General features: G+C 45.6%; 1 protein-coding gene across 1 annotated transcript in view; it reads left to right on the top strand.

The window, feature by feature from the left end:
• Positions 1-24,565, top strand: part of GALNT17 (polypeptide N-acetylgalactosaminyltransferase 17) — a 427,725-nt gene that overhangs the window by 214,342 nt on the left and 188,818 nt on the right. Inside the window, exons 4-5 of the mRNA XM_027961707.3 lie at positions 19,722-19,896; positions 23,368-23,565. Of these exons, the coding sequence (XP_027817508.1) occupies positions 19,722-19,896; positions 23,368-23,565 (373 nt within the window). The remainder of the gene's footprint in view (positions 1-19,721; positions 19,897-23,367; positions 23,566-24,565) is intronic.

Here is a 24,565-nt window from a genome sequence, read left to right as displayed (position 1 = left end):
TAGGGGCTAGGGAAGTAACCAGAGGTGGTGCAGAGGAGAGCTAGAAGACCCAGAGCAAAAAGCAGACAGTAGGTTCTAGACTGAATTGGGGAGAGGACACTACCAGTGGGGCCCCTTCCCCAAGAGGAGATCTCGGCAGACTCAGCCTGCGAGGAAGACGTGGAAGGATAAGCTAGTGTCAACCAGAACATGAGCTCTGAGAGAACAGGGGTCTCTGGTGTGGGTTCCCCCAGAACAGCCCCTGAAACTAAGATTTCTTAGTTAGGCAGTAGTTTCTTTGGGAGGTAAAGTGCATCATCAGAGGAGTAGGGAAGTAAGAGAAAGAAGGGAAGGCAAAGCCAAAGTTTACGCCCACCCCTCAGGAGGCCATCTACTCAAGGGCGAGGGAGCTGGGGTATTGATACACCTTTAGCATCGGATGCTTTCACATCAGCACCTCCTGGAACCCTGACTTGGAAGAAGTTCTGCATCATGAGATCTGGGATGGGTCTAAGAATTTACACTTTTCACAAGCTTCCTGATGTGCTACTGGTGTAGGGACCACACTTTGAAACCCACTGGGTTAAGTGCCATTTCAGTGGTTCATACTTCAGGTCTAAATGAAGCTGTTTAGTGGGTGAGAAAAAGTGGGGAAGAGGTATTTGTTTCAGTCTGATCCTCAAGTTAATTCTCATTCATCTTCCCCTGTCCCCTGAGCTACCTAGGCAACCCAGAATGGACTACATTAATAGAGTTTCCCTCTTTTCTTTCCCAGGTTTAGCATCTATATTTTTCTCCAGGCTAAACGTGCCTTCTCTTTATCTGGAAGAGGAATTTAACTTTTTTTTTTCTTTGTGACGAGTATTAACAGATTTTGTAAATGTTCTATACACACTTGAAAAGACCCCCCCCACACACACACACACTGTAATCATGAAAATGAATTCCTGCCAGACATCAATTTTGTGTATTTAGCTAGACTATGAGTTTATTTTCTTATGTCTTTTCGATAATGGTGTTTTAAAATCTCCTCCTACAATATCCTCTCCTTCCTGGGTTCTTAATAGCATTTGATTTCTATATCTTGTTGTCAGTTTCTTTGGCAACTATAGATTTGTATCTGCCTGGCTTCACTATTAGCAGTGGTTGTTACCATTATGTAATGCTCCCTTTATCTTAAAAACATGCTTTTTTTCCCCCTGCATGAATATCGTTTGTCTAACATTAATATTGTTATCCCTGCTTACCTTCTGTCTGAATTTGATTAAAACATTTTTTCAAGCCTTACCAATTTTTTTCCCTGATCTGAAAAGTAATGCACACTCTATGTAGGGACATTTGAATCTATCAAAAAAATGCATATAATTGGACAAAAACAAATACCAAGGAGACTAACCAGAAGCAACTGCTCATTTACCCATGTTCTCACCTCTTTTTTTCATGCATGTTTTACATGAGGCTCCTATAATAAAAACAAGTTAATCTTTTTCTTGTTTTCCTTCCCTGAACTGTGAAGCAGAAATATCCCTTTTTATTTAAAAAAAATGTTGTGCAACCATCATTTTAATGAGGGTAGAATGGTTCTTTCTCAGGCCAGTAAAGACCAGCTCAGGTGAGAACTGTAGCCCTTCACTTCCATGTGATCACATACATTCAAGGAAAAAAAATAGGCTTTTAAAGGAATTAAAAAAAAAAAAAAAAACAGGCTCAGGGAAAAGGGCAAATAGTCAGGTGACTCTGGATCTGTGTACACAGGTAAATCAGGGACTTTCCTAATTAGTTTTTTTTTTTTTTTCTAAGTCATTTGTTTCATTCACCTTGAATATTGACATTGGCCTACATTAAGCCCAAGGAAGGGGCAATTCTTGGTATCCTTGTGAGTTATTTATACTGAAATCACTCCTATGTGGCTACATCTGACCTTGCTAGCAGCTTCCTTCTTGGCATCTTTCTCATCTGGAGGCCCTGGCACCACTGTCTTCTGATTATTCTCCAGTTCTTCCTCTTTCTGCTTCACTTGGGATCACTCATGGTTCACTGACTTTCCAGGTAGCTCAGCTGATTTAAAAAAAAAAAATCCTCCTGCAATGTAGGAGACCTAGATTCGATCCCTGGGTTGGGAAGATCCCCTGGAGGAAGGCATGGCAACCCACTCTGGTATTCTTGCCTGAAGAATCCCCATGGACCTAGGAACCAGGAGCCTGGTGGGCTACAGTCCATGGGGTCACAAAGAGTTGGACACAGCTGACCAACTGAACAGCAACAAAGGCTTACAAAAGCTTCTTCTGGGGAAGCCATCTCAGTCATCAGTGACCCCAGAGAAGCACCGGGCTCACCCTGGTGGGGGCACCTGGCAGGGCTACTGTGTGAACCAGATAGTGGGTACAAGGCAGGAAATCTGGACAGATGGAATGAACTGACCTGTGTTTTCTGCTTCTAACCTCATCAGAGTGTACTTTCTGCCTTCGGGGGAAGTATCAGGATGCAATCAATGTCCTCAGCTGATCCAGGCAGCAGGTGTGGAGTACCAGCACACACTTAGCCTCTGGTCAGAACATCTAGTTATAGGGAAGAATGGGGACCAGACTCCTTCAAATGATCTACCCTCAGCTCTAAGTGTGGTCAGGTTGCAGGGCAGATAGTTAATAGCCCTTAACACATCTGCATCCAGTCACACCACGCCCATATGGACAGTGGCCATGGTGTGTGTATCTCTTCCTCGTCCTCCTGGAGCTCTCTTTTGCCCCCCACCTATGTTTGATTCCATCTCTCTTTCTTGGTTTACGTTGTTATTTTGGTGAAACTCAATGTCTCAGGCTTCCTGAGAAATATTATAAGGAAGATAGAATCTTTTGAGATCATCCATGTCTGAAAGAAGCTTTGTCCTAATCTTTCTTAGGACAGAAAGATGATGTGTGAATGATGACCTGATTGAATTAGATATCACTTTTCTTTTTTTTTTTTCAGAATGTTGATGGGTTTGCGCCATTATTTTCCATCTTTTAGTGTTTTTTAGAAGAAACGGAGTCCTGATGCCTTAATCTTTTGCGTGTTTCTTTCCTTTCTGGAATCTTCATTTTGTTTGGAAATTCACAATGATGAGCCTTGTAGGTTCATTTTCATCCTTTGGTCATTCAGTGGCATCAGTGTGGAATCCACTGTCAGTTTTTGGAAAATTTCTTAGAATATTTAATTAGTAATTCCTCCCCATTCTTCTCAATTCTCTCTGTAGGCATCTCTCATTATATTCCATTATTAAACCTCCTAGATTGAAACCCCTAATTTTCTTATCTTCTCTCTGCCATCTTTCCTTATCTTTTTGATCTAATATATTTGCTTTCTTCAATTTTATTTCCTTTCCCTTCTTTTCAGTTTTTTCATTTCTGCTCTCACGATTTTGCTTCCAAGTTCTCATTTTTATTCTCTGAAAGTTTCTTTTTATAGTGTATTGTTTTTATTTAATGGAAGCAATATGTTTTCTGATCCCTTGGAGGATATTAATAATGTCTTGTTTGTTTTTCAGTTTTCTCCCTGTGTAGTCTGTTTCCACAGGATGCTTTTTTTTTTCCCCTCTTTGTTATGTAGTTTCTATCTCCCACGTTGGGGGCTTTCTTGCTTGTCCAGCTAGCCTATTGTCTGCTCATGATTACCTCTTAAAAGGTGATTAGACAGCCAGGGGCTGGAGGAGAGAAAAATGGGGCATTATTGTATCATGGATTCAGAGTTTCAGTTTGAGAAGGTGAAAAAGTTCTGGAGATGGATGGTGGTGGTGTGCTTGTACAACAATGTGATTATATTTACTCTCATTGAACTGTAAAGTAAAATTTCACACTATATATACATGTGTACACACACACGCACACACACACACACACACACACACACACACACACACACACACACACACACACACTGAGTGTTTAGACTTCCTAGGTTTGGCAGCAGAGGCATCAGACACATCTGTCAATCTGTGAATCCCCTTTCCAGGCTCCCTAGCTTTGTGGCTAATGTCTCACCTTGTGTCTTCTCTGATCTTGAAGGTCATAGGTTTGTTTATTTCACTTTTGAATCCCTTTCCTATAGTCTTCAGCAGCTTGTGTCAAATTTGTGAGTTACATTCATCATCTTATCTCAGAAATTCTATATTCATTTTTAAGAACTTTCATAGAAATTGACTTTGTTCTCCAAATGCATATACTGTCTCATGAAAAGTATGTGAAAGTGTCTCTTTCTTTGTATCCTCACCAACACTAGACCTCATTCATCTTTGTCATCTTTGCTGTTCTGGTGAGTCACAAATGCATATCATTTTTCATTTTAAATCTGCATTTTTGGAATGTTAGTGGTGTTGAACACTTTTTCGTATATTTGACCATATTTTCTTTCTTAATGGATTTGCCTGCTAATGACACTCAATTTTTTTCTATTGGAATATTTATCTTATTGATTTATAAGAACTTTGTATATATTTTAAAAACTTTTTACCTTCATTTTATAGATACTTCTCTCAATTTGAGCTCTCACTTTAATTTGTTGACAATGTTTTTAGACAAGCATAAATTGTGCATTTTATATAGTCAAATCCATCAGTCTTTTCCTCGAGGAATGTCCTAAGGAAGTTATTTATAATCCTTAGAAGGTACAAATATTTATGCATATTTTCTTATAGGTAAACTTCCTTTTCAAAGTAAATTCCAACAAACTAAATATTTTTATATCAGGTCTGAGAAAGTTTTCGTCTAGAGACTCCTGTCTGAAAGTATGGTTATCTAGAGGTATTTAATAATTCATCCTCACCATTTATTTGAAATATTTGTTTTCATATGCTAAAATGTTTTAGATTTGGAAACATTGAGACTGAATCACATGAGGACTGATTGGTTATGAAGGAGGGTAAACGAGAGGGAGGGGTCAGAGAGGAGTCCCAGGGTCCTGGCTACAGAGACAGGACAGGTTGGTGCTCTCCATTAAGATAAGCAATATGGTGGCCCAGTGGTAAAGAATCTGCCTGCCAGTGCAGGAGGCACAAGAGACACAGGTTCGACCCCTGGGTCAGGAAGATCCCCTGGAGAAGGAAATGGCAACCCACTGCAGTATTCTTGCCTAGAAAACCCCGTGGACAGAGGACCCTGGTGGGCTATCGTCCATGGCATCGCAGAGTCAGACATGACTGAGCAACTGAACCACCACCAGGTTTGGGAGAGGGACTGAGTTCACCTTTTGGATATGTCAAGTCCAGATTCCCCTGGAACTTTGCTATGCCTTCCAAACTGAAGGGTAACAGTAGCCGTTAAGTTGAAATAATATTAGAAACTTCTTCATTTCCACTATTATAATCTTTAATGCATAAAATTATATGCATAATACATGTCTTATCAGTAGTTTCTAACTATTTTTAAAAAACTTTTTTCCTCTTTTCCTTAAGCAGTATGTGGAGGTCTTGGCTAAGGCACCTACCTTTTCTGAGCTTGAGTAAATTGTGGGTGATAGTGGCTTTTATGCAGAGTTTAAATTATGGGCTTTCTTGGTGATACTTGTAAAGCACATTGTACTGAGTTGGCCAAAACATGGTTCAGGTTTCTCCGTAAGATAGTATGGAAAATCCTGAGTGAACTTTTGGCCAATCCAGTAAAAGTTCTGGCAGTATAATCAAACGTGTAACTATTGAGTGTGCTTGTGGTGTTACTTGATTTGCCAACTCCAGCTGATTCCTCAACATCTATTTTTGTGTCACCTCCACTGAGAAGCCTTCCTGGATTTCCTAGATGTAGCTGGGTTGGGGACCCTCTCAGCCTCTGCTCCTGGACATCAGTGTATCATTTGGCTCAGCACTTAGCTCGCTGTATTATCCCCGTGCACTTGCCCGTCTCTCAACTGAGGGCAAGAACCAGAGCCCTTCTGCGCTTGTGTCCCCAGTGCCTTGTGGACTGCTGAGTTACAGGGCTGGCTGGATCTGTTCCTTTAAAAGGTACGTGTGCAAAGCAGTGTTTGTACTTCCCCTGGCATCATCCTGGGAGTTTTTGTGTTTAGCATTGTTCTATTGAATTGGCCAAAAAGTTCATTCGGCGTCTTCCATATAAAACCCAAATGAACTTTTTGGCCAACCCAATACATATCTTGGCTTCAGTGCCCTTGTGTTCGTTTAGATCTCAAAAGCCACCTGTCTCCAGTCGTCAAGATTTGCGTCTCTTGGTGCCCTGGGCGGGCGTAGACCTCGTCACTCACAGTTCCCCGTGAGTGAGCACCCCTGATCAAGCGCTTCTCTTGGTTGTGTGTTCACTGGTTGAAAGCACGATGTATCGAGTTAGAAAACTCTTTTCAATGGGAGGCTCAACCCTCCGGGCTTTCAAAAGGGATTTTAGAGAAGGCATACTGGCATTGTTTGCTTTTCTTCTGGGTTTATCATTGCAGAGATAGGAGAGGTCTTGTGTTTTGGGAAGATAACATTTTTTCCTGTGTTGAGGCTCTGAGTGAAGTAGCCAAGGGACACCTTGTTATCACACTGCTCCATACTGGGCCAGGCTTCCTTACTGGAACAGCACCTGCCTCTCCCCAACCTGTAAAGAGCCTTACTAATTGGAAATAATACTTGGTTTTTTTTCCCCAACCAGATCACTGCAGTGTGACAGCATTTGCTCTGTGGGTCTGTAACCACAATTAGGTTGTACATTTGCACTTCCCCCTGTGGTATTTTCAGGCCATGGGGAGAAGAGGAGAAGGAGTGAGTGTATCTTTACACTAGAGATAATGTGAGAACTCAGCTACACCTTCCTATGTTAACTGCTTAAAAAAAAACAACACAAAACCTCGTTATTTTCAAATAATTTTAGATTCACAAAAAGTTGCAAAAATGTACAAGGGGTCTGTGCCCTTCTCTGAGTTTCCCCCACTGGTAACCTCTTGCAAAGCTCTAGTACAGGGACTTCCCTGATGGTCCAGTGGTTAAGAATCCTTCTTGCAACGCGGCAGATGAAAGTTTGATCCCTGATCAGGGAACTAACATCCCACATGCCGCATTGCAGCTAGAGACTCTGCACTGCAATGAAGGATCCCCAGTTTCTTTAGTCCTTCATCAGTGGAAGGAGATTTGGGTGCTGTGAACATTGGTGTACAGATGTTGATACAAAAATAAATTTTCATTTATCTGGGATAAATGCTTAAGGGTCTCATTGCTTGAATTACGGTAAACACACATTCAGTCAAACTTTCTGGTCTTTTATTCCATCTATGTGACAACTTCTCTACAGATTAATTGTGCGTCTTCCAGCCAAACTTCCAGTGGAGGAAAAGTTTCTGTTTTAACTTTGGCGACCTTGACTGTGATACCAAGGGGAATGGGTTGCATTCCTACAGAACCAGGAGTAATTAAAAAGCTAAGTTGAGAGACTTCCCCAGTGGGCCACTGGTTAAGACTCTGCGCTTCCAGTGCAGGGGGCACTGGTTCGATCTCTGGTTGGGGAACTAATATCCCATATGCTGTGTAGCCAAAAAAAAAATTTTTTTAATGTATGTTGAAAGTTTTGCCTTGGGATCAGAAATGGTTTTCCATTAGATAAGACCCACTGGGCTTCTCAGGTGGCACTAGTGGTAAAGAATCCACATGCCAGTGCATGAAATGCAAGAGACTCGGGTTTGATCCCTGGGTTGAGAAGATCCCCTAGAGGAGGAAATGGCAACCCACTCCAGTATTCTTGCCTGGAAAATTCCATAGACAGGGGAGCCTGGCGGGCTACAGTCCATGAGTTGCAAAGAGTCGTACACGACTAAATAACTAAACACACACACACAAGACCCAACAATACAAGGTCCTGGAGGGGATTATACACCCTCAGAGATGAGAAGGAAGCTGGGCCCAGGGAAAGTGAGACCCAGGCACTCAGACATAATAGTGTTCTTCTTCCCGGGCTCCACTGTCTCTGAGCTCCTCCTCCCCCTGTTGGCTTGGGAAGACTGGCCGCCTCCAGTTTTCCAGGCCATCTGGAGGGAAGCATGGACGCAAAGATGGCCCAATGTTGACACTGTAATTAAGCTTCAGTCATTGTAGGGGGACAGGACCACCTCTCCAGGGGAATCCCAGGGAAGGGAATTGGTGCTCTAGTTTGGGTCAGATGGCCTTCACTGGACCTGCCAACGGTGGCAGGAGGACAGGGTAATGCACAGAACTACCACACTCCAGTAACCCTGGGGGAAATCTCAAGAAACAGAGGGAGCAGGGTGGACAGGCACACCATGGACCTTGCATGTTGTAACCACATCCATGGGATTCACATGGGGCTCCCACAAGTTGGGGAAATCAGTGAGGCCTTTGAGAAGGATGTGGCCCTTGAGTTGTATCGTGAGAGACAGTTGGAACTTGGACATATGGATGGGAGGGAACAGCAGTGAAGGGAAGTAGACGAACCTGGATCTCAGGGCACAAATGCTAGAAATGTAGAGATGTTATAGACCAGGGTTCTTGGCTTCCTTGTGCTTAGTCACTCAGTCGTATCTGATTCTTTGTGACCCCATTGACTGTAGCCCACCAGACTCCTCTGTCCGTGGGGATTCTCCAGGCAAGAATACTGGAGTGGGTTCCCATGCCCTCCTCCAGTGGATCATCCCAACCCAGGGGTCAAACCCAGGTCTCCTGCATTGCCAGCGGATTCTCTACTGTCTGAGCCACCAGGGAATAGAATTTCATCAGAGGCCAGACAAGAAACTCAGGCGGAGCTTTATTGGGGCCCCTGCTGAAGCAGAGGGGAACAAGAACAAGCAACAGGTTCCCTTGCTTGCTGGCTCCCTGAGGTGGGGGTCCAGCTTAGTCCCTACATGGGAAGAGGGCAGGGGTGGGTGCAGGGGCGGCTAAGCTAGTTAGCCCACCCCTTAGGTGGTGTTGTGTTCAGCGGGTCTGTGCAGTACCCTGCTTTTGTTCCAGGTTCTTCCAAAGTGGCAGTTGGGTATTTTGGGCTCTTTGGAGCTTTTGTCCAGAATTTGCCCCAACCGCAGTTTCACAGTCATTTTTAGTCTCATGCAGTCTTTTTGTATTCGGTTGCTCAGGGAGAGGTGTATTCAAATGCAGGCATTGTAGCACTGCAGCAGAGGGTCCCAGCTCCCAGCCTGTCCCAGAGAGGAAGGCGGGCAATGGGATTCAACATGTAAGAATTGATGGAGCTTCAGAGAGAGAGCGCCCCAGTCAGAGATGGGGGACTTGCTGAGCCACAGGATTGAAGAGCGGCAGCATGATCACGTCCTGTGACAATGCTGAGCAGCCTCAGAGCAGGAGGGATTAAAAATAAAAAGGCTCCTTCAGTAGCCTGGCTGGGGATGGGGATCGGGTGAGACAGAGGGAGAGGTGGGTCAAGGGAGCCCAAGGGTTGGTGGAAATACAGTCAGAAAGGCCAGGCGTGGCCATTTTCACCTTTGTTCCCCAAGGAGCAGCATTGGAGCTTTAATCTTATTTTTTTTTTTGGAAAAGTGAGGTGGGTCCTGAGTTGGTCCTGATGAGAGAATCTTTAGATTGCTTTAGCTCTGAGCTCTGGGCAGTTTGCTGGGCAGAGGCTCTTTGGCCTCAGGCTGTGCTGCAGAGTCCAGGAGGGTACGTGCCGGGCACCTGCACGCAGGTTGGAACAAAGCCTTCCTTATCTCTGACCCTCGAGGCACCATGGCTGCTTTCTGGATCTGATGGCCAGGTCCTGCCTGGCCGCTAGTTTCCTTGTTTTGCACACATGGGAGGACATCTGGCTTCAAGCGGGCCTGCGAGTGAAGGATGCCTGAAGGAAGTCAAGGAACCCTGGGGTGGGGGGCATAAACACAGAGAGGCCTGACGTGCCATTCACCCTCCTGGGCACGGCTCCATGGTGCTAACTGAGCACACATCTCCTGGAGTCTAGACCACACCCTCTTGACACTGGGAGATGCTCACTGATACCCATTAAAAAAGAAGTTCATGGCCCCAGGGACTCTCATACAGAGTCAGAAAGAGAAAAACAAGTATTATATATTAAGCACATATATGTGGATTCTAGAGAAACGGTACAGATGAGCTTATTTGCAGAAATAGAGACACAGACGCAGAGAACAAATATATGGACACCGAGATAGGGAAGGGCTTCCCTGGCAGTTCAGAGGTTAAAGCATCTGCCTGCAATGTGGGAGACCCGAGTTCGAACACTGGGTTGGGAAGATCCCCTGGAGAAAGAAATGGCACCCCACTCCAGTATTCTTGCCTGGAGAATCCCATGGACGGAGGAGCCGGGTGGGCTGCAGTCCACGGGGTCGCAAAGAGTCGGACACGACTGAGCGACTTCACTTTCTTTCTTTCACTTTCTAAGGTAGGAGAAGGGGGTGGGACGGATTGGGAGATTGAGATTGACATATTTACACTATTGTGTATAAAATGGGTAACTAATAAGAGCCTACTGTATAGCACAGGGAATCCTTCCCAGTGCTCTGTGGTGACCTAAAAGGGAGGGAAATCCAGAAAAGAGGGGATATATGTCTAGGTATAGCTGATTCACTTTGCTGTACAGTAGAGACTAATACAACATTGTAAAGCAACTATACTCTGATAAAGAGAAAAAAATAATAAAGAATTTGCAGGAGTCAGGGCTCCTACTCAGCCATCCTGGTCCTGGAACTAGGACTCTGGAGGAGTCCCTGGCAAGAGTCACCTCTCTCTGTGCTTTCCTTCTTCCTCCTGGTTCAAGACTCCCTCCCCACCCTCGAAGCCCTCCTGTCCCCTTGCCAGAGTCATCCTCTTGTTTCCCAAGACATGTCTATTCTCTGTTCACCCGTATAAAGAGACACATACAATAAAAAACAAGTAACAAGTTTGACATGCATTGAGTGTCCTCTGTGTGCCGGGCCCTGAGCTAAGTGCTTTGCAAGCATCCTCTTATTTAACACCCTAAACAACCCTCTCAGGTAGGAACCATTGTTGTTCAGTTGCTAAGTTGCATCCGACTCTTTGCGACCCCATGGACCGCAGCACGCCAGGCTTCCCTCTCTTTTCACCATCTCCCAGAGTTTGCTCAAACTCATGTCCATTGAGTCGGTGATGCCATCCAGCCATCTCATCCTCTGTCATCCCCTTTTCCTCCTGCCTTCAATCTTTCCCAGCATCAGGTTCTTTTCCAGTGAGTCGGTTCTTCCCATCAGGTGGCCAAAATATTGAAGCTTCTGCTTCAGCATCAGTCCTTCCAATGAATATTCAGGGTTGATTTCCTTTAGGATTGACTGGTTTGATCTCCTTTCAGTCCAAGGGACTCTCAAGAGTCTTCTTCAGCACCATAGTTCAAAAGCATCGGTTCTTTGGTGCTCAGCCTTTTTTTTATTGTCCAGATCTCACATCCGTATGTGACTACTGGAAAAACCATAGCTTTGACTGTACGGACTTTCGTAGGCAAAGTAATATCTCTGCTTTTTAATACACTGTCTAGGTTTGTCATAGCTTTTCTTCCAAGAAGCCAGCGTCTTTTAATGTCATGGCTGCAGTCACCATCCACAGTGATTTTGGAGCCCGGGTGCCATCCCTGGGTTCCAGAAGGTCCCCTGGAGAAGGCAATGGCTACCCACTCCAGTATTCTTGCCTGGAGAATTCCATGGGCAGAGGAGCCTGGTGGGCTACAGTCCATGGGGTCACAAAAAGTCAGAGATAACTAAGCGACTTTCATTTCACTTCAAAGGACCCATACTGCCTTTGACCTTGGAGAAATCAGGGCTCTGAATACAGAGGTACCCAAAATATCAGAAAAGGGGAGACTGACCAGATAACTTACTCTTATCCCATTCCTGCCTGACAACTGCGTTTAAGGAAAACTCCAAGAAGTAACCAAACGCTGAGCTCTGACCCTGCTCTCTCCAGGGTTTCCTGTGTGCCATTTTGCTCCCCCTGAGCACCGCCCCTGCCTCCAGATGGTGAGTTCGGTTATTTCAGAGAAGAAATTTGCCAGCTTCAGAGAGTTCAGAATCAATATCACAGTAAATAAGAAACATAATGAAAGAAAAACACACTCCAGGCTGTAGACAAATTTTATCGCTTAAATTCACATGTTATTATTAGAATCAGCTGCAAGTACCAGATTTTCAACTGCCTTTTGATGGGGTGAGATAGGGGAATGCTCTTAATTTGGGGGAGCAATCTGGAGCCACCCCCAAAGAGGCATTACGATATTTTCCTGTGGGGTTGGGCTTCTTGTTTGTGTTTTTTTAAAGGTGAAATTTAAATGGAAGAAGCAGTAGAGAGGAATTTCTTAACAAAGGAATAAAAGCAGAGATGGCTTTCCTTTTCAAAGTCTCTTTCCTGAATGCACTGCTCCGTGTGATATATTTAGTTTAACACTTCGGTATTTTGCACCTCACATCTTTTTTCTTGCTTCTTTTCGTCTTTTGCTTTCTTTTCTCCATGCTTTGATCTCACTGTGGCATCGCCTTTAAAATGCTTTCATACATGCCGAAAGCATCCCTTTTTAATCTCCCCCATTCTTCCTGAAGTTTCTAGCTCTCGCCTCGCCTCTTTTTTCACTCCCACAGTCAGACAATGCATTATTTAAGTCCGCAAAACTGAGAGATGCCCGGAGAATAAAACATGCAACGTAGCCATCGTCTGTGTTATTTTGTCTTGTGTTTTCACATGCTTGCTCTCGCTCTCTCCATGGATGTTATTTTTTAACTTTTTATTTTATATTGGAGTATAGCCAATTAACAATGTTGTGATAGTTTCACGTGGACAGCAAAGGACTCAGCTAGACATATACAAGTATCCATTCTCCCCCAAACTCCCCTCCCATCCAGGCTGCCTCATAACATTGAGCAGAGTTCCTTGTGCTCTACCATAGGTCCTTGTTGGTTATCCATTTTAAATATAGCAGTGTGTATATGTCCGTCCCAAACTCCCTAACTATCCCTCCTCCCCATCCTTCCCCCTGGCAACTGTAAGTTTGCTAAGTCTGTGAGTCTGTTTCTAATTTGTAAATAAGTTCATTTGTATCATTTCTTTATAGAGTCTTCATATAAGGCATGTCACACAATATTTCTCCTTCTCTGACTTATTTCACTCTGTATGACAACCTCCTGGATGTTCCTGCCTACATGCTAAGTCACTTCAGTCGTGTCCATCTCTTTGTGACCCTATCGACTGTAGCCCACCAGGCCTCTCTGTCCGTGGGATTCTCCAGGCAGGAATATTGGAGTGGGTTGCCATGGCCCTCCTCCAGGGTAATTTCCCCACCCAGAGATTGAAACTGTGTCTCTTACGTCTCCTGCATTGGCAGGCAGGTTCTTTATGACTAGCGCCACCTGGGAGGTCCATGGATGTTCTTAAGGGCTAGGATTTCAGAGACAGGTCCATGCAATGGAGGGTGGTGCAGGGGCAGAGGAGGGGAGCAGGGGCGGGGGGTGCCTCTTAGGTTATTGCTGTCCCTTCAGAGTTTGGTGAGAGGAGTCTTGATGGCATCATGGATGATTCACACATTAAAAAAAAAAACTCATAAAAAGCACTGCAGAAACGTAGGGCATCAGGCCTGATGGCTGTGCTGAACCTGCATTTTGGATGGTGGTTTTCCCCTCTGCTAACTCAAGACCCCCAAGCATGGTGAGCTGGAAGTTTCCATCAGGGATGGGGAGAAAGGCTAGTGTCAGAGTCAGGGGGACTCTAGGGGTGTGAACACAGATCCAAGGGCTGGATCCTCCTCTCAGAGAAACCAGAACCCCCTTGGATGAATCTGGAGGGGTTTTGTAAATAAGCTTCCAGTCAACCAAATAGCCAAAATGGGGGTCAAAAAAGCTAACAGGCAGCAGAATGAGGAATCAGACCTTCAGTAAGGCCAAGGAATTTAAAGTCACACCTTAAAAAAACCCAAAAATTTGCTTCCCCTCATCCTCAAAATCGACCAGGACTTACAGACACAGAAAGGCCACATCTTGTTATGACTCCAGGTTTTGAAATATCCAGAACAGACACATTCATGGAGATGGAAAGCAGATTAGTGGTGCCAGGGGCTGGAAGATGGGCCAGACATGGAGAGTGACTGCTTAATGGATGTGGGGCTTCCTTTGGGGGTAATGAGAGTTTCTGAAACTAGGTAGGGGTGATGGTTGAGCCACACTGCGAATGCACGTGATGCCATTGTAACTTTAAAGTGGTTGAAAGGTTAATTTTACGTGTATCTTAACATGGTAAAACCAGTGAAAGAAAAAAATCAAGCAGTGCTTTTGAGAAGTTCGAGGTTTGTGGGAGAATCATCTGGACTTCTGGTCAGCCCCACCAAGCCCAGAAAATTAGATTCGTTTAGGGCAGTCCAGGAACCTGCATCACCTGCCCGGTGATTCCTAGGTAGAGGAAACTCACACTCTGCAGAACAATGGCTTTGAGGCAGATGGTTTTGTTTTTCGTTTTTTTTTTTTTTTTAATTGGAACATGCCATATGTGCTATTTTCTCGTCCCAGCTGTCACAACCCATGCATTCGCAGTGAGCAGTATGCCCACACCTCAGCAGCTGTTGGCGGGGAGGAGTGTTGGTTCTAAGTGGCTGTGGTGGTGATGGTGCTGCTGACGGCAGCAGAGGCAGTGTTGGTGGAATCGTAGCACTCGTCATCGTAACGGGCTGTGGGAGTGAGAGCAGAAGCCAGGAACCCCCGGGTCCTTGTTGAAGGGCTTGATGGGGAGGTTGCTCCATGTGAGGGGTGGGTGGAAGGAAGCCATCAGGATCCCAGTTTGGGCAAGACAAACCCCTCACTGTCTAGACTCAAGTCATCTCCAAGGGGCTCCATCTTTCAGACAAGGTGGAACAAGAAGGCCCGGGCAAAAGCAGAGACTAGCAGTGGCCAACACTGGGATTATGGAGCGTCTGCTCATTTCGGATAAGACCTATTTCATGAGCCGGGGTTAACTCGTCACAGATGGGGTTGGATAAGGGACTGGCTCTAAGTCAGAGCTACTCCGAGTGTTCACCAGAACAGCAGTGGCAGCCCCGTGGAGCTTGTTAGAAATGTGAATTCTTGGGCCACACCCCAGACCTACTGGCAATTCTCATGCATATGGCATATATATATATATGTAAATGTATATATATGTATATATGCATGTATATATACACATATAGCTGATTCACTTTGCTGTACAGCAGAAATTAACACAACATTGTAAATCAGTTATGTGTGCTAAGTCACTTCGGTCATGTCCAACTCTTTGTGACACTATGGACTGGAACCCTCCAGGCTCCTCTGTCCATGGGATTCTCCAGACAAGAATACTGGAGTGAGTTGCCATATCCTCCTCCAGGGGATCCTCCCAACTCAGGAATTGAACCAGCGTCTCTTATGTCTCCTGCATTGGCAGGTGGGTTCTTTACCACGAACACCGCCTGGGAAGCCCAACTATACTCCAATAATTTTTTTTAAATTAGTGCATTAAAAAAAAGAAGAAACAACATCTAAACTTAGACTGATTATCTTGAGTCTCCATACCTTGAGGAGAATTGCACATTCAGTAAGTCTCATTGTCAAGACTTGACAACTAGGAGGGTTGAGAGGTAGAGATGGAGTCCAATCCCGGACAGTGTGGCCACTTCCCAGCTCACATCCATGTGGTGCCCAGGTTCATGCACATGTTTTGGGAGCACGTGGAGATGAGTCTTCTAGGTCAACACTTTTCTCTGAACAGGGTTTAGAGACAGGGGACTAGACTGATGTTTTATTCTCCAATACCACTGAAACTGCAGAGTCTGGATAAAATTCTGTAATAATGATTTTTGCTTTCATTCTCACTGTCTGTAACTTTCTTGTTGCAACATGTACTCCTAAAGTCTGGATGACGGCTGTTCCTTTTATTGTAAGCAGATAGAGCTCCCTTCTGGTCCGTTCCGATGAAGGGCAGTAGTTGCCTCTCCCCTCTTGACCTCAAATGTTATTGATCCAAACCTTAAGAAACACAAGCATTCCCAAATGGCTCTAGACCAATTTAGGATTGGATTTGATAACACTCATAGGTAAACATTTATTTTTGCAAAGTTGCTGTTTTAGTCGCTGAGTCATGTCCAAATCTTTTGCGAGCCTGTGGACTGTAGCCTGCGAGACCCCTCTATGCAGGGAATTTCCCAGGCAAGCATACTGCAACAGGTTTTCATTTCCTCCTCCAGGGGATCCTCAAGACCCAGGTGGATTCTGTACCACTGAGCCATCAGGGAAGCCCATAGAATTGAGTTTTCATTGTCTTCTCTGAGTCTGCCAGTGAGAAAAATCTTACGTAAAATGTTTTTCTTGCTGTCATTATAATGTCCAGGAGTGGTCCGTCTGTTAAGGATGATAAGTGATGGATGTGACATTTCTTACTGCTGTCAGATTGAGGATTTGTTTCCTTCCATGATGAGCCTGGGGGCCTTGTTTTCATTCGGTCAGCTTGTGGACTTTCTTGCTTTAAACTGAAAAGTGAAAGTGTTAGTCGCTCAGTCATGTCCAACCCTATAAGATCCCATGGTAGCCCACCAGGCGCCTCTGTCCATATAATTCTCCAAGCAAGAACACTGGAGTGGGTAGCCATCCGCCTCTCCAGAGGATCTTCCCAACTCAGGGATCGCACCCCCATCACCTGCATTGCAGGCAGATTCTTTACCATCTGAGCCAAGGAAGTGACTTCTAAATCTCAACACCCTGGTGCCCTCAAGCTGTCACATCTCTGTTCCACCAGGACCAACTTTTCTAGAAATTAGTCCTGAGCTGTCCTGCTCATTCACTTCTCCCTAAACTCACCCTGTCCCCAAAGGACCCAGCTGTATTCAGAAGGGAATTCATTTTTTTTTTCCTCACTGGTCCCGTTGATCTGAATTTGTGTAGATCACGTGGCCTGTTCTTAGCTCTCATTTTCTCTAACGCATTTGACTTTCCTAACATTGGCTGTTGAACAACTCTTCAAAAATAGGGATTGTGTCATTGTCAGCCATGGAGGCGCTCTGTAAATATCTGTGACATGAATGCGCAGCTTCTCCTTTTGGAAACTCTACCCTTCATTTGGGCTTCCCAGGTAGACTAGTGGTAAAGAACCCGCCTGCCAATGCGGGAGATGCAAGAGATGCTGGTTTGATCCTTGAGTCAGGAAGATCCCCTGGAGGAGGGCATGGGAACCCACTCTAGTATTCTTGCCAGGAAATCCCATGGACAGAGGGATCTGGCGGGCTACAGTCCATGGGGTCACAAAGAGTCAGACAAGACTGAAGCGACTTAGCCCAAACCCGTGGTATGATTCTGCCCCTGTGATGCTGTTTGTAGCTTTTCTCGTCCTCTAACTCTGCCCCCTGCCTCCTGAATACACACATTTCCCAAAGTGGGATCTGAAGTCTTCTGGAACTCTACGTCTCCTAAGCAGTCATCTCTTCCCACTGTGTCCACAATACTCTGTGCCCCTGTAACCCTTTCCCTCTGTGGCCTTTTTTTTTTTTTTTTGGCTCTTAGCTTCTGAATATTGGAATTTTTTGAACATGTCTCATCTCCTTACCCAGAGTGTAAGCATCTTGAGAAAGTGCTTGTGTTCAGATTGATTTTAAATCCAGGCAGGGAAACAACCCAGTACTTTAGGAGGTCCAGAATCACATACAGGGCCTGGGAAGTGAAGCCTTCTCAGTGTCATTCATTCTTGGGCCTTGCTAATCGAATGCTGGCATCTCACTGTGTTCCCATGACAGCCCCGAGGCCGTCACTTCAGTTGTTTGGAACAATGTGTTCCTGAATCTTGTAAGTTGGAAGCTGGTGACTGCTGCTATAGAATGATAGCGGCTAGACTTTAAAACGGTATTGATTAGCTAGAAAGATGCATTGTTGTTGATGGAGAGTTAAAGCTAGACCTATATGAATAATATTAATAATAGACCAATTAGTATTAGAACTAAGATTTTGAATGCATATAAAGGGTCTTATATGTAAATCTTATTTATTCTTTTTTTTTTTTTTTAATCTTTTTTGGCTGTGCCAGATCTTCCCAGGTGGCGCTAGTGGTCAAGAACCAGTCTGCCATAGTAGGAGGCATAAGAGACACGGATTTGATCCCTGGGTTGGGAAGATCCCCTGCAGGAGGAAATGGCAACCCAAAGGGCATTTGCTAAAAGTTGCCGTGTATAAGTAGCAAGTGAGGGGTCTGTACAACATTTGTAAATACAACCTTTGGAGTTTTTCTAGAGCAGAGGCAGAGGTGACAATGTCTCCTAACGTATTGTCTGTGGACCACTCCCATCTGAGTCACCTGGGCTGTTTCCAGATCCGGAAACTGTCCCAGGCCAGGGTGGGTCCTTGGAGTATGTGTATTTTGGAATTCCCTCTCTGTCAACCCTTCCCTGCTTGTCTTTCTACACCTGCTGATTTTCCCCCCATTTTTATCGAGATACAATTGACATACAGCACTATATAAGTTTAGGGTGTGCAGTATAATGATTTGCCTGACATATATTGTGAAGCTTCCCTGGTGGCTCAGCCAGTAAAGAATCTGCTTGCAATACAGGAGACCTGGATTCATTCCCTGGGTTGGGAAGATCCCCTGGAGAAGGGAAAGTCTACCCACTCCAGTATTCTGGCCTGGAGAATTCTATGGATTGTATAGTCCATGGGGTCACAAAGAGTCAGACATGACTGAGTGACTTTCACTTTCATATTGTGAAGTAATTGCTGCAGAAAGCTTAGTTAACATCCTTGTCTCATACTGCTATTAAAAAATAGAAACAAAAAATGTGGGGTTTTTTTCCCTTGTGATGAGATGATGATTCTCAAGGACACAAGGGTATTACCTTTATGTCTGTGGAGTTAGACACATTTGGCCTGTGATTCATCTCTTCTGTTCCTCGGTTGTGCCCTTGGAACAGGTTAGCCTCCCTAAGACTGTTCTTTTTAAAAAAATGTTTATTTGTATATATGTGTTTATTTATTTTTGGCTGTGCTGGGTCTTTGTTGCTATGCAAGGGCTTTCTCTAATTGCAGACTACAGGAGCTACTCTGTTGCTGTGCAAGGGCTTCTCATTACAGTGGCTTTTCTTGTTGTGGAGCAAGGGCTTCAGAGCGCAGGCTCAGGAGTTGTGGTGCATGAGCTTAGTTGCCCTGCAGCTTGTGAGGTCTTCCCCAGGGATCAAAGCCATGTCCCCTGCATTGCAAGGTGGATTCTTAACCAGTGGACCACCAGGGCAGCCCACTTCCTAAGACTGTTCTTAATTTGCAAAGTGGAATTCATGTAGTAAATTAATGGGATTAATCTAGCCACCACCTAGGTTGCTGTAAGGATTAAATTAGATCATATAAATAATGCTCTTTGTACCACCTGCTGGTGGCAGAAGGGAGCGTTCAATCCTGTTGGCGTTTCTTTTGCCATCACGGTAGCGTTTCTACTGCTGGGTGAAGATTTGACATCCTATGACCAAAGCACAAACCCTGTTAATGTTGCATCTAGGGTGTAACTATGGGTCTGGACCTCCCAGAACACATCCTGTGAGGACTAGTGTATGTGCAGGTGGAAAAAACCATATAAAGAGGATAAACAGGACCCAGGAGACAGTGCAAGCACAGGAATGCTGGCCGAGGAAGGAGGGGGGAGCAGAAAGAAAAGAAATCTCGAAGGACATCAGTCAGAGACGCCTTCTGACTCACACAGACCCAGTTGTCCTTTTTACTAAAATGACTAACATGCAAACTTGTCTGGAGTCTCTGGACTATCTGAAGATCCATTGCCCGCACAGTGGGTTGGATGCACATTTGACCTGTTTATGGATCTTCCTGTGTTTTGTCATTTGCAGAGGAGCTGAAGGCCCCCTTGGAGGAGTATGTCCACAAACGCTACCCCGGGCTGGTGAAGGTGGTGAGAAACCAGAAAAGAGAGGGACTGATCCGAGCTCGTATTGAGGGCTGGAAGGTGGCCACTGGCCAGGTCACCGGCTTCTTTGATGCCCACGTGGAGTTCACCGCTGGCTGGTAGGTCACAAGCTAAAACCCGAAACACTTGGGACCTGCAGCATGGTCAGGAGGCCTGGAGTCTGGGAGGTGGGCGCACTTTGCCTGTTTCTTCTGGGGCCCCGGGAAGAATGGGGAAGGGCGGGTGAAAAGAAGGTGAGACCATAGTTTGGGATAAAACTGGGAGCAGGGAGAAATACATCTGCTGTTTACTCAGTCTATCATCGTCATCCTTGCCGTCATCATCCTATCCTATCAGGGTCATCATCATTACCATCATGAAAATCCCTGTGAAAATGATATATTAGTTAGACGGAACTCAAGATGCCCCTTGCTAAGAAGACAAGGCAGTCATATTCCTGATGTTCTCTTTTGCTGATTTGTTTGTTTCCATTTCTGGGGAGGATGGTTAACTATTACGGGGAGAGGGGGGGGAAGATTCATTTATAATTCTGCCTACTCAAGCAAAGCTTCCTAGAATTTATGGGATCGTCTTTAACATCATTAAGAGGAAGAGAAGGGTTTCTGTCTGCCAACATGCCCTGCCTGACTTCCTGGTAAAAAGAACAATATGAGAGAAATTGGGGAGCACACACGGAGGAGAAGATTTTGTATATAAGAGAGTGAAGCATCCAAAATGCCCAGATCAGTCAATGAGCATGTTAAAATTAGGTTCAAGCTTTACAGTTATATGATTATTTCTAACTGCTGCTGCTGCTGCTGCTAAGTCGCTTCAGTTGTGTCCAACTCTGTGCGACCCCAGAGACAGCAGCCCACCAGGCTCCCCCATCCCTGGGATTCTCCAGGCAAGAACATTGGAGTGGGTTGCCATTTCCTTCTCCATTCCTAACTAACCAATGGTAAATCAAGTCAGAGGTTAAACCCCTACCCCAGGTTGCAGAGGGTTAGTAAGAAGCAGAGTCTTTAACTTCATTAATGTTGGGACTTCCCTGGTGATCCAGTGGTTGATGCCCTACGCTTCCACTACAGGGGATCCAAGTTTGATCCTTGTTTGGGGAACTAAGATCCCTTGTGCTGCCCGATACAGCCAAAAAAAAGGAATGATAGCATCTCGAATATGAGCGGTCTCACAGTACCCTATGTGAAAAGCCCATGTCCCATCACTAATTAAACACTGAAATGTCTATTCTTCATTTGAAACCAACTTTAGAATCCTTTTAATGGCCGGATTAAAGGAGGGTTTTGCACATGAGCACGCAATGTTTTGGAACCTGGGGTCACCATAAACACTGGCCCTTTCCCGTGCACACAGGCACCTGTTACCATCTCAGAGCCCAGTTTTCTTCCTTGTTTTTTTCTGTTGTTGTCAGACCCTGATACACACAGTTGTTGGTCTGCAGCCCTGACCTCTCCTGAGCCTCGTTGTTATCTTGTAATCATTCTCAAAGTGTGGTCCCCAGACCAGCATCATCTGGAAACTTGTTAGAAATATATATCCTTGGGTTCCACCCAGACCTATGACATCAGGAGCTCGAGGGGTGGGACCCAGCAATCTGCTTTAACCAGCCCCGACCCAAAGACTGCTGCTCACTCAAGTTTGGGAATTCTTGAGCAAGAATCCTGAACGCATGTAGCCTTAGCCTTGTCCTGTCTCACCTTTTCCTCCACATCATCCTCTCCTCATTTCTTTCCTGTCCAATCAGGTGGCACCACCATGCCCCCATCACTCAGTTCTTCTGTCTCCATCATGTTGTGTTAACTTATCCAATCCCCCTCCAGCTTTAGCTGGTTTTGCCTTCTGTTTCACATGTCCACCTCTTCCTCTCTGTCTTGACCTCCACATTCCTGGACAGCATGTCATCGGAGTGACTTGAATATGGTGGAGAAGATGGTCTAAGAGTGGAAGGGATGAGTTGTCTACTGGGGAGAAATCAAGGCAGGCTTCTTGGGAGAGGTGGCACTCTATGTGGGTGGCTAGACTTCCTGCCCAGGCACAAGGGCATTCCTGGAGGACAACAGCAAGAGTGAGGGCTTGGAAGGGGCAGAGCTCTGAAGCACATCTAGAAATTGTGAGTCGGTCCCATTTGGCATCAGCTTCTATGGGGTGTGCAAAAGTATCAGAGGCAGTAAATGGCTCCGGGTATATTTTATTGCTCATTTTAAATAGAAAGATGAGATGTGCCAACAGGTAATTCAATAGCTGCAAATGAAAAGAGATGGGATGGAGGCCGAGCTTTCTCATTATTCTTCCAAATAATGCAGAGGAATGGGATTTTCGCTTGACTCCCTTCCAAAGCCTGTGCTCTGTTCTAAGCAGGGAGATTAATGCCCTGGTTTCTGAGAGCCATCTTTTCCTTTTCGAATGTGGGAAATGATCCCTTCCTATGTCTGCCTCGGAGAACACACCCTGGCAAGGGTGTCTGGCCATCTGCTTTCTCCTGAGCTGGCAGGGGTGCTCCTTGAACCCTGAGCCAGGTCCCTGCCTCTCTCCTGCTGCATCCCCGAGGAGGCAGGCTCGCTGAGAGGCAGGATTCTGCCCACTTTTGCATTCAATTAGTTCCTGCCTGCCATCCCGAACCCATCCAATTAGATGCCTTTTAAGAAATCAATTAAATAATCAATTAAAACAACTGAAATAGTCGCACGCACAAAGAAGCTAGTGAAATGCATATTGAAACCAGGCCATCAAGGGTAGAAGTGACCTATTTGGGGAAAGACAATTCAGCTCCTGCAGGAAAAAGAAAACCGGAGGCATCGGCCAGTGCCAGAGGGGAAACTGAAAACTATGAAACTGCAGGGCAGTGCAGATTCTCTCAGGATGGCCTGGCCTTGACTTAGACACTGTGGGTATAAAAGACAGGCCAGACTTGATAGGCCAGAGGCCCTGGGTTCTCAGTTCTCGCCTCCGGCCTTTCAAGCCAGCACACGTGACACTGTGGTGACCCCACAGGGGCGAGGGCTTGAGCTGCAGGCTACGGGGCTCATTAAAAGCCACCTGATCCATCGAGAGCTGCCTCCCTGTGAGTTCCAGCGTGCCCAAAGCCCAGCCTTCAGCTAGGATGCTTCTGTTCATTGTGGTCTTGACGTCTGAGCCAGTGGGGGTGCAGGTGAGCCTCAGGAGTGAGATTTTTTAAAATTTATTTATGTTTTGGCTGTAGTGGGTCTTCGTTACTGCACTCGAGCTTTTTCTAATTGTGCTGAGCGGGGTCTACTCTTCACTGGGTGCACGGGCTTCTCACTGTGGTGGCTTCTCTGGTTGCAGAGCACGGGCTCTAGGGAGCCTGTGATGCCAACTTTTGACCTGAGTTGATACTGCAGGGTCTACTAAAGGATGTTTTCCAGTAGTTCCCGGGCTCTAGAGCGCTGGCTCAGTGATTGTGGTGCCCCAGGCTAGTTGCCCCACCGCATGTGGGGTCTTCCCGGACCAGGGATGGAACCGGTGTCCCTTGTATTGCAGGGTGGATCCTTAACCACTGGACTACCAGGGAAGCCCAGGAGAGAGATTTTTATTTCTACTTCTCTGTGTTTCAGGGCCGAACCGGTCCTCTCGCGGATCCAGGAGAACCGGAAGCGTGTGATCCTTCCCTCCATTGACAACATCAAGCAGGACACCTTCGAGGTGCAGCGGTATGAGAACTCGGCCCACGGGTACAGCTGGGAGCTGTGGTGCATGTACATCAGCCCCCCGAAAGACTGGTGGGACGCCGGAGACCCTTCCCTCCCCATCAGGTCTGTGCCAAGGGCGCGTGCCCTGCAGGCCTTTGCGTCCCCAGATCCCAGGCCAGGGAGGGAGGGAGAGAGCCTGGGAGAAACCACCTGGGGATGGAGCTGCAGTGGGGAAAACAGCTGCTTGAGGATTTGGGATGCTTTCCCACTGAAGTTTTCTTCTTGAGAAAAGATGCTGCATTTTACTTCTTTTTAACTAAAAATTTTCTGCCTCAGCTTATCAAACAGCAGTCCTGAAGGATGGCAGTCAATAGGAACGTTCACACTTTTTTATTCTTCCTCATATTCTGTTGAACTGTGTTCAGGAGCTTTTAAGCATGGAGTTGAAAAGGTATTAATTACTGGGACTTTTCCATACTTGGATGCTTTATAATTACCGTGATGTAGGAACACTTAGACAAAGGACATTTTTTTGTGTGGCACCTGCCCCCCCGACAGGTAACCCAGGGCCTTTGGACAGCTTGGTGTAGGACTTTTGCCCCAAACCCCAGCCAGCTTCCTTGGAGGCAAGGAGATAAGTCCTTTGTGGTGGACCAGTTGGGAAGGTGAAATATAAGGGACGGTGAATGAAGTTGGCAGATTTTGATGCCATATTCGTTTCCTGTGGCTGCTATAATAAATGAACATGAATTTACTGGCTTAAAACTGCAGTCCCCAGCCTTTTTGGCACCAGGGAGCAGTTTTGTGGAAGACAGTTTTTCTACAGACCAGGAGTGGGGGAGATGGTTTCAGGATGATTGGAGCCCATTACACTTATTGTGCACTTTATTTCTGTTATTATTACATTGTGATATATAATGAAGTGGACTTCCCTCTTGGCTCAGATGGTAAAGAATCTGCCTGCAGTGCAGGAGACCAAGGTTAGATAACTGGGTCAGGAAGATCCCTGGGAGAAAGGAATGGCTATCCACTCCAGTATTCTTGCCTAGAGAATTCCATGGACAGAGGAGCTTGGTGGGCTACAGTTCATGGTGTCACAAAGAGTCAGGCATGACTGAGTGAC

Source organism: Ovis aries, chromosome 24 (assembly GCF_016772045.2).
Source record: "Ovis aries strain OAR_USU_Benz2616 breed Rambouillet chromosome 24, ARS-UI_Ramb_v3.0, whole genome shotgun sequence".
NCBI classification, from domain to species: Eukaryota; Metazoa; Chordata; class Mammalia; order Artiodactyla; family Bovidae; genus Ovis; species Ovis aries.
This window is presented reverse-complemented; position numbering and strand designations above follow the sequence as displayed.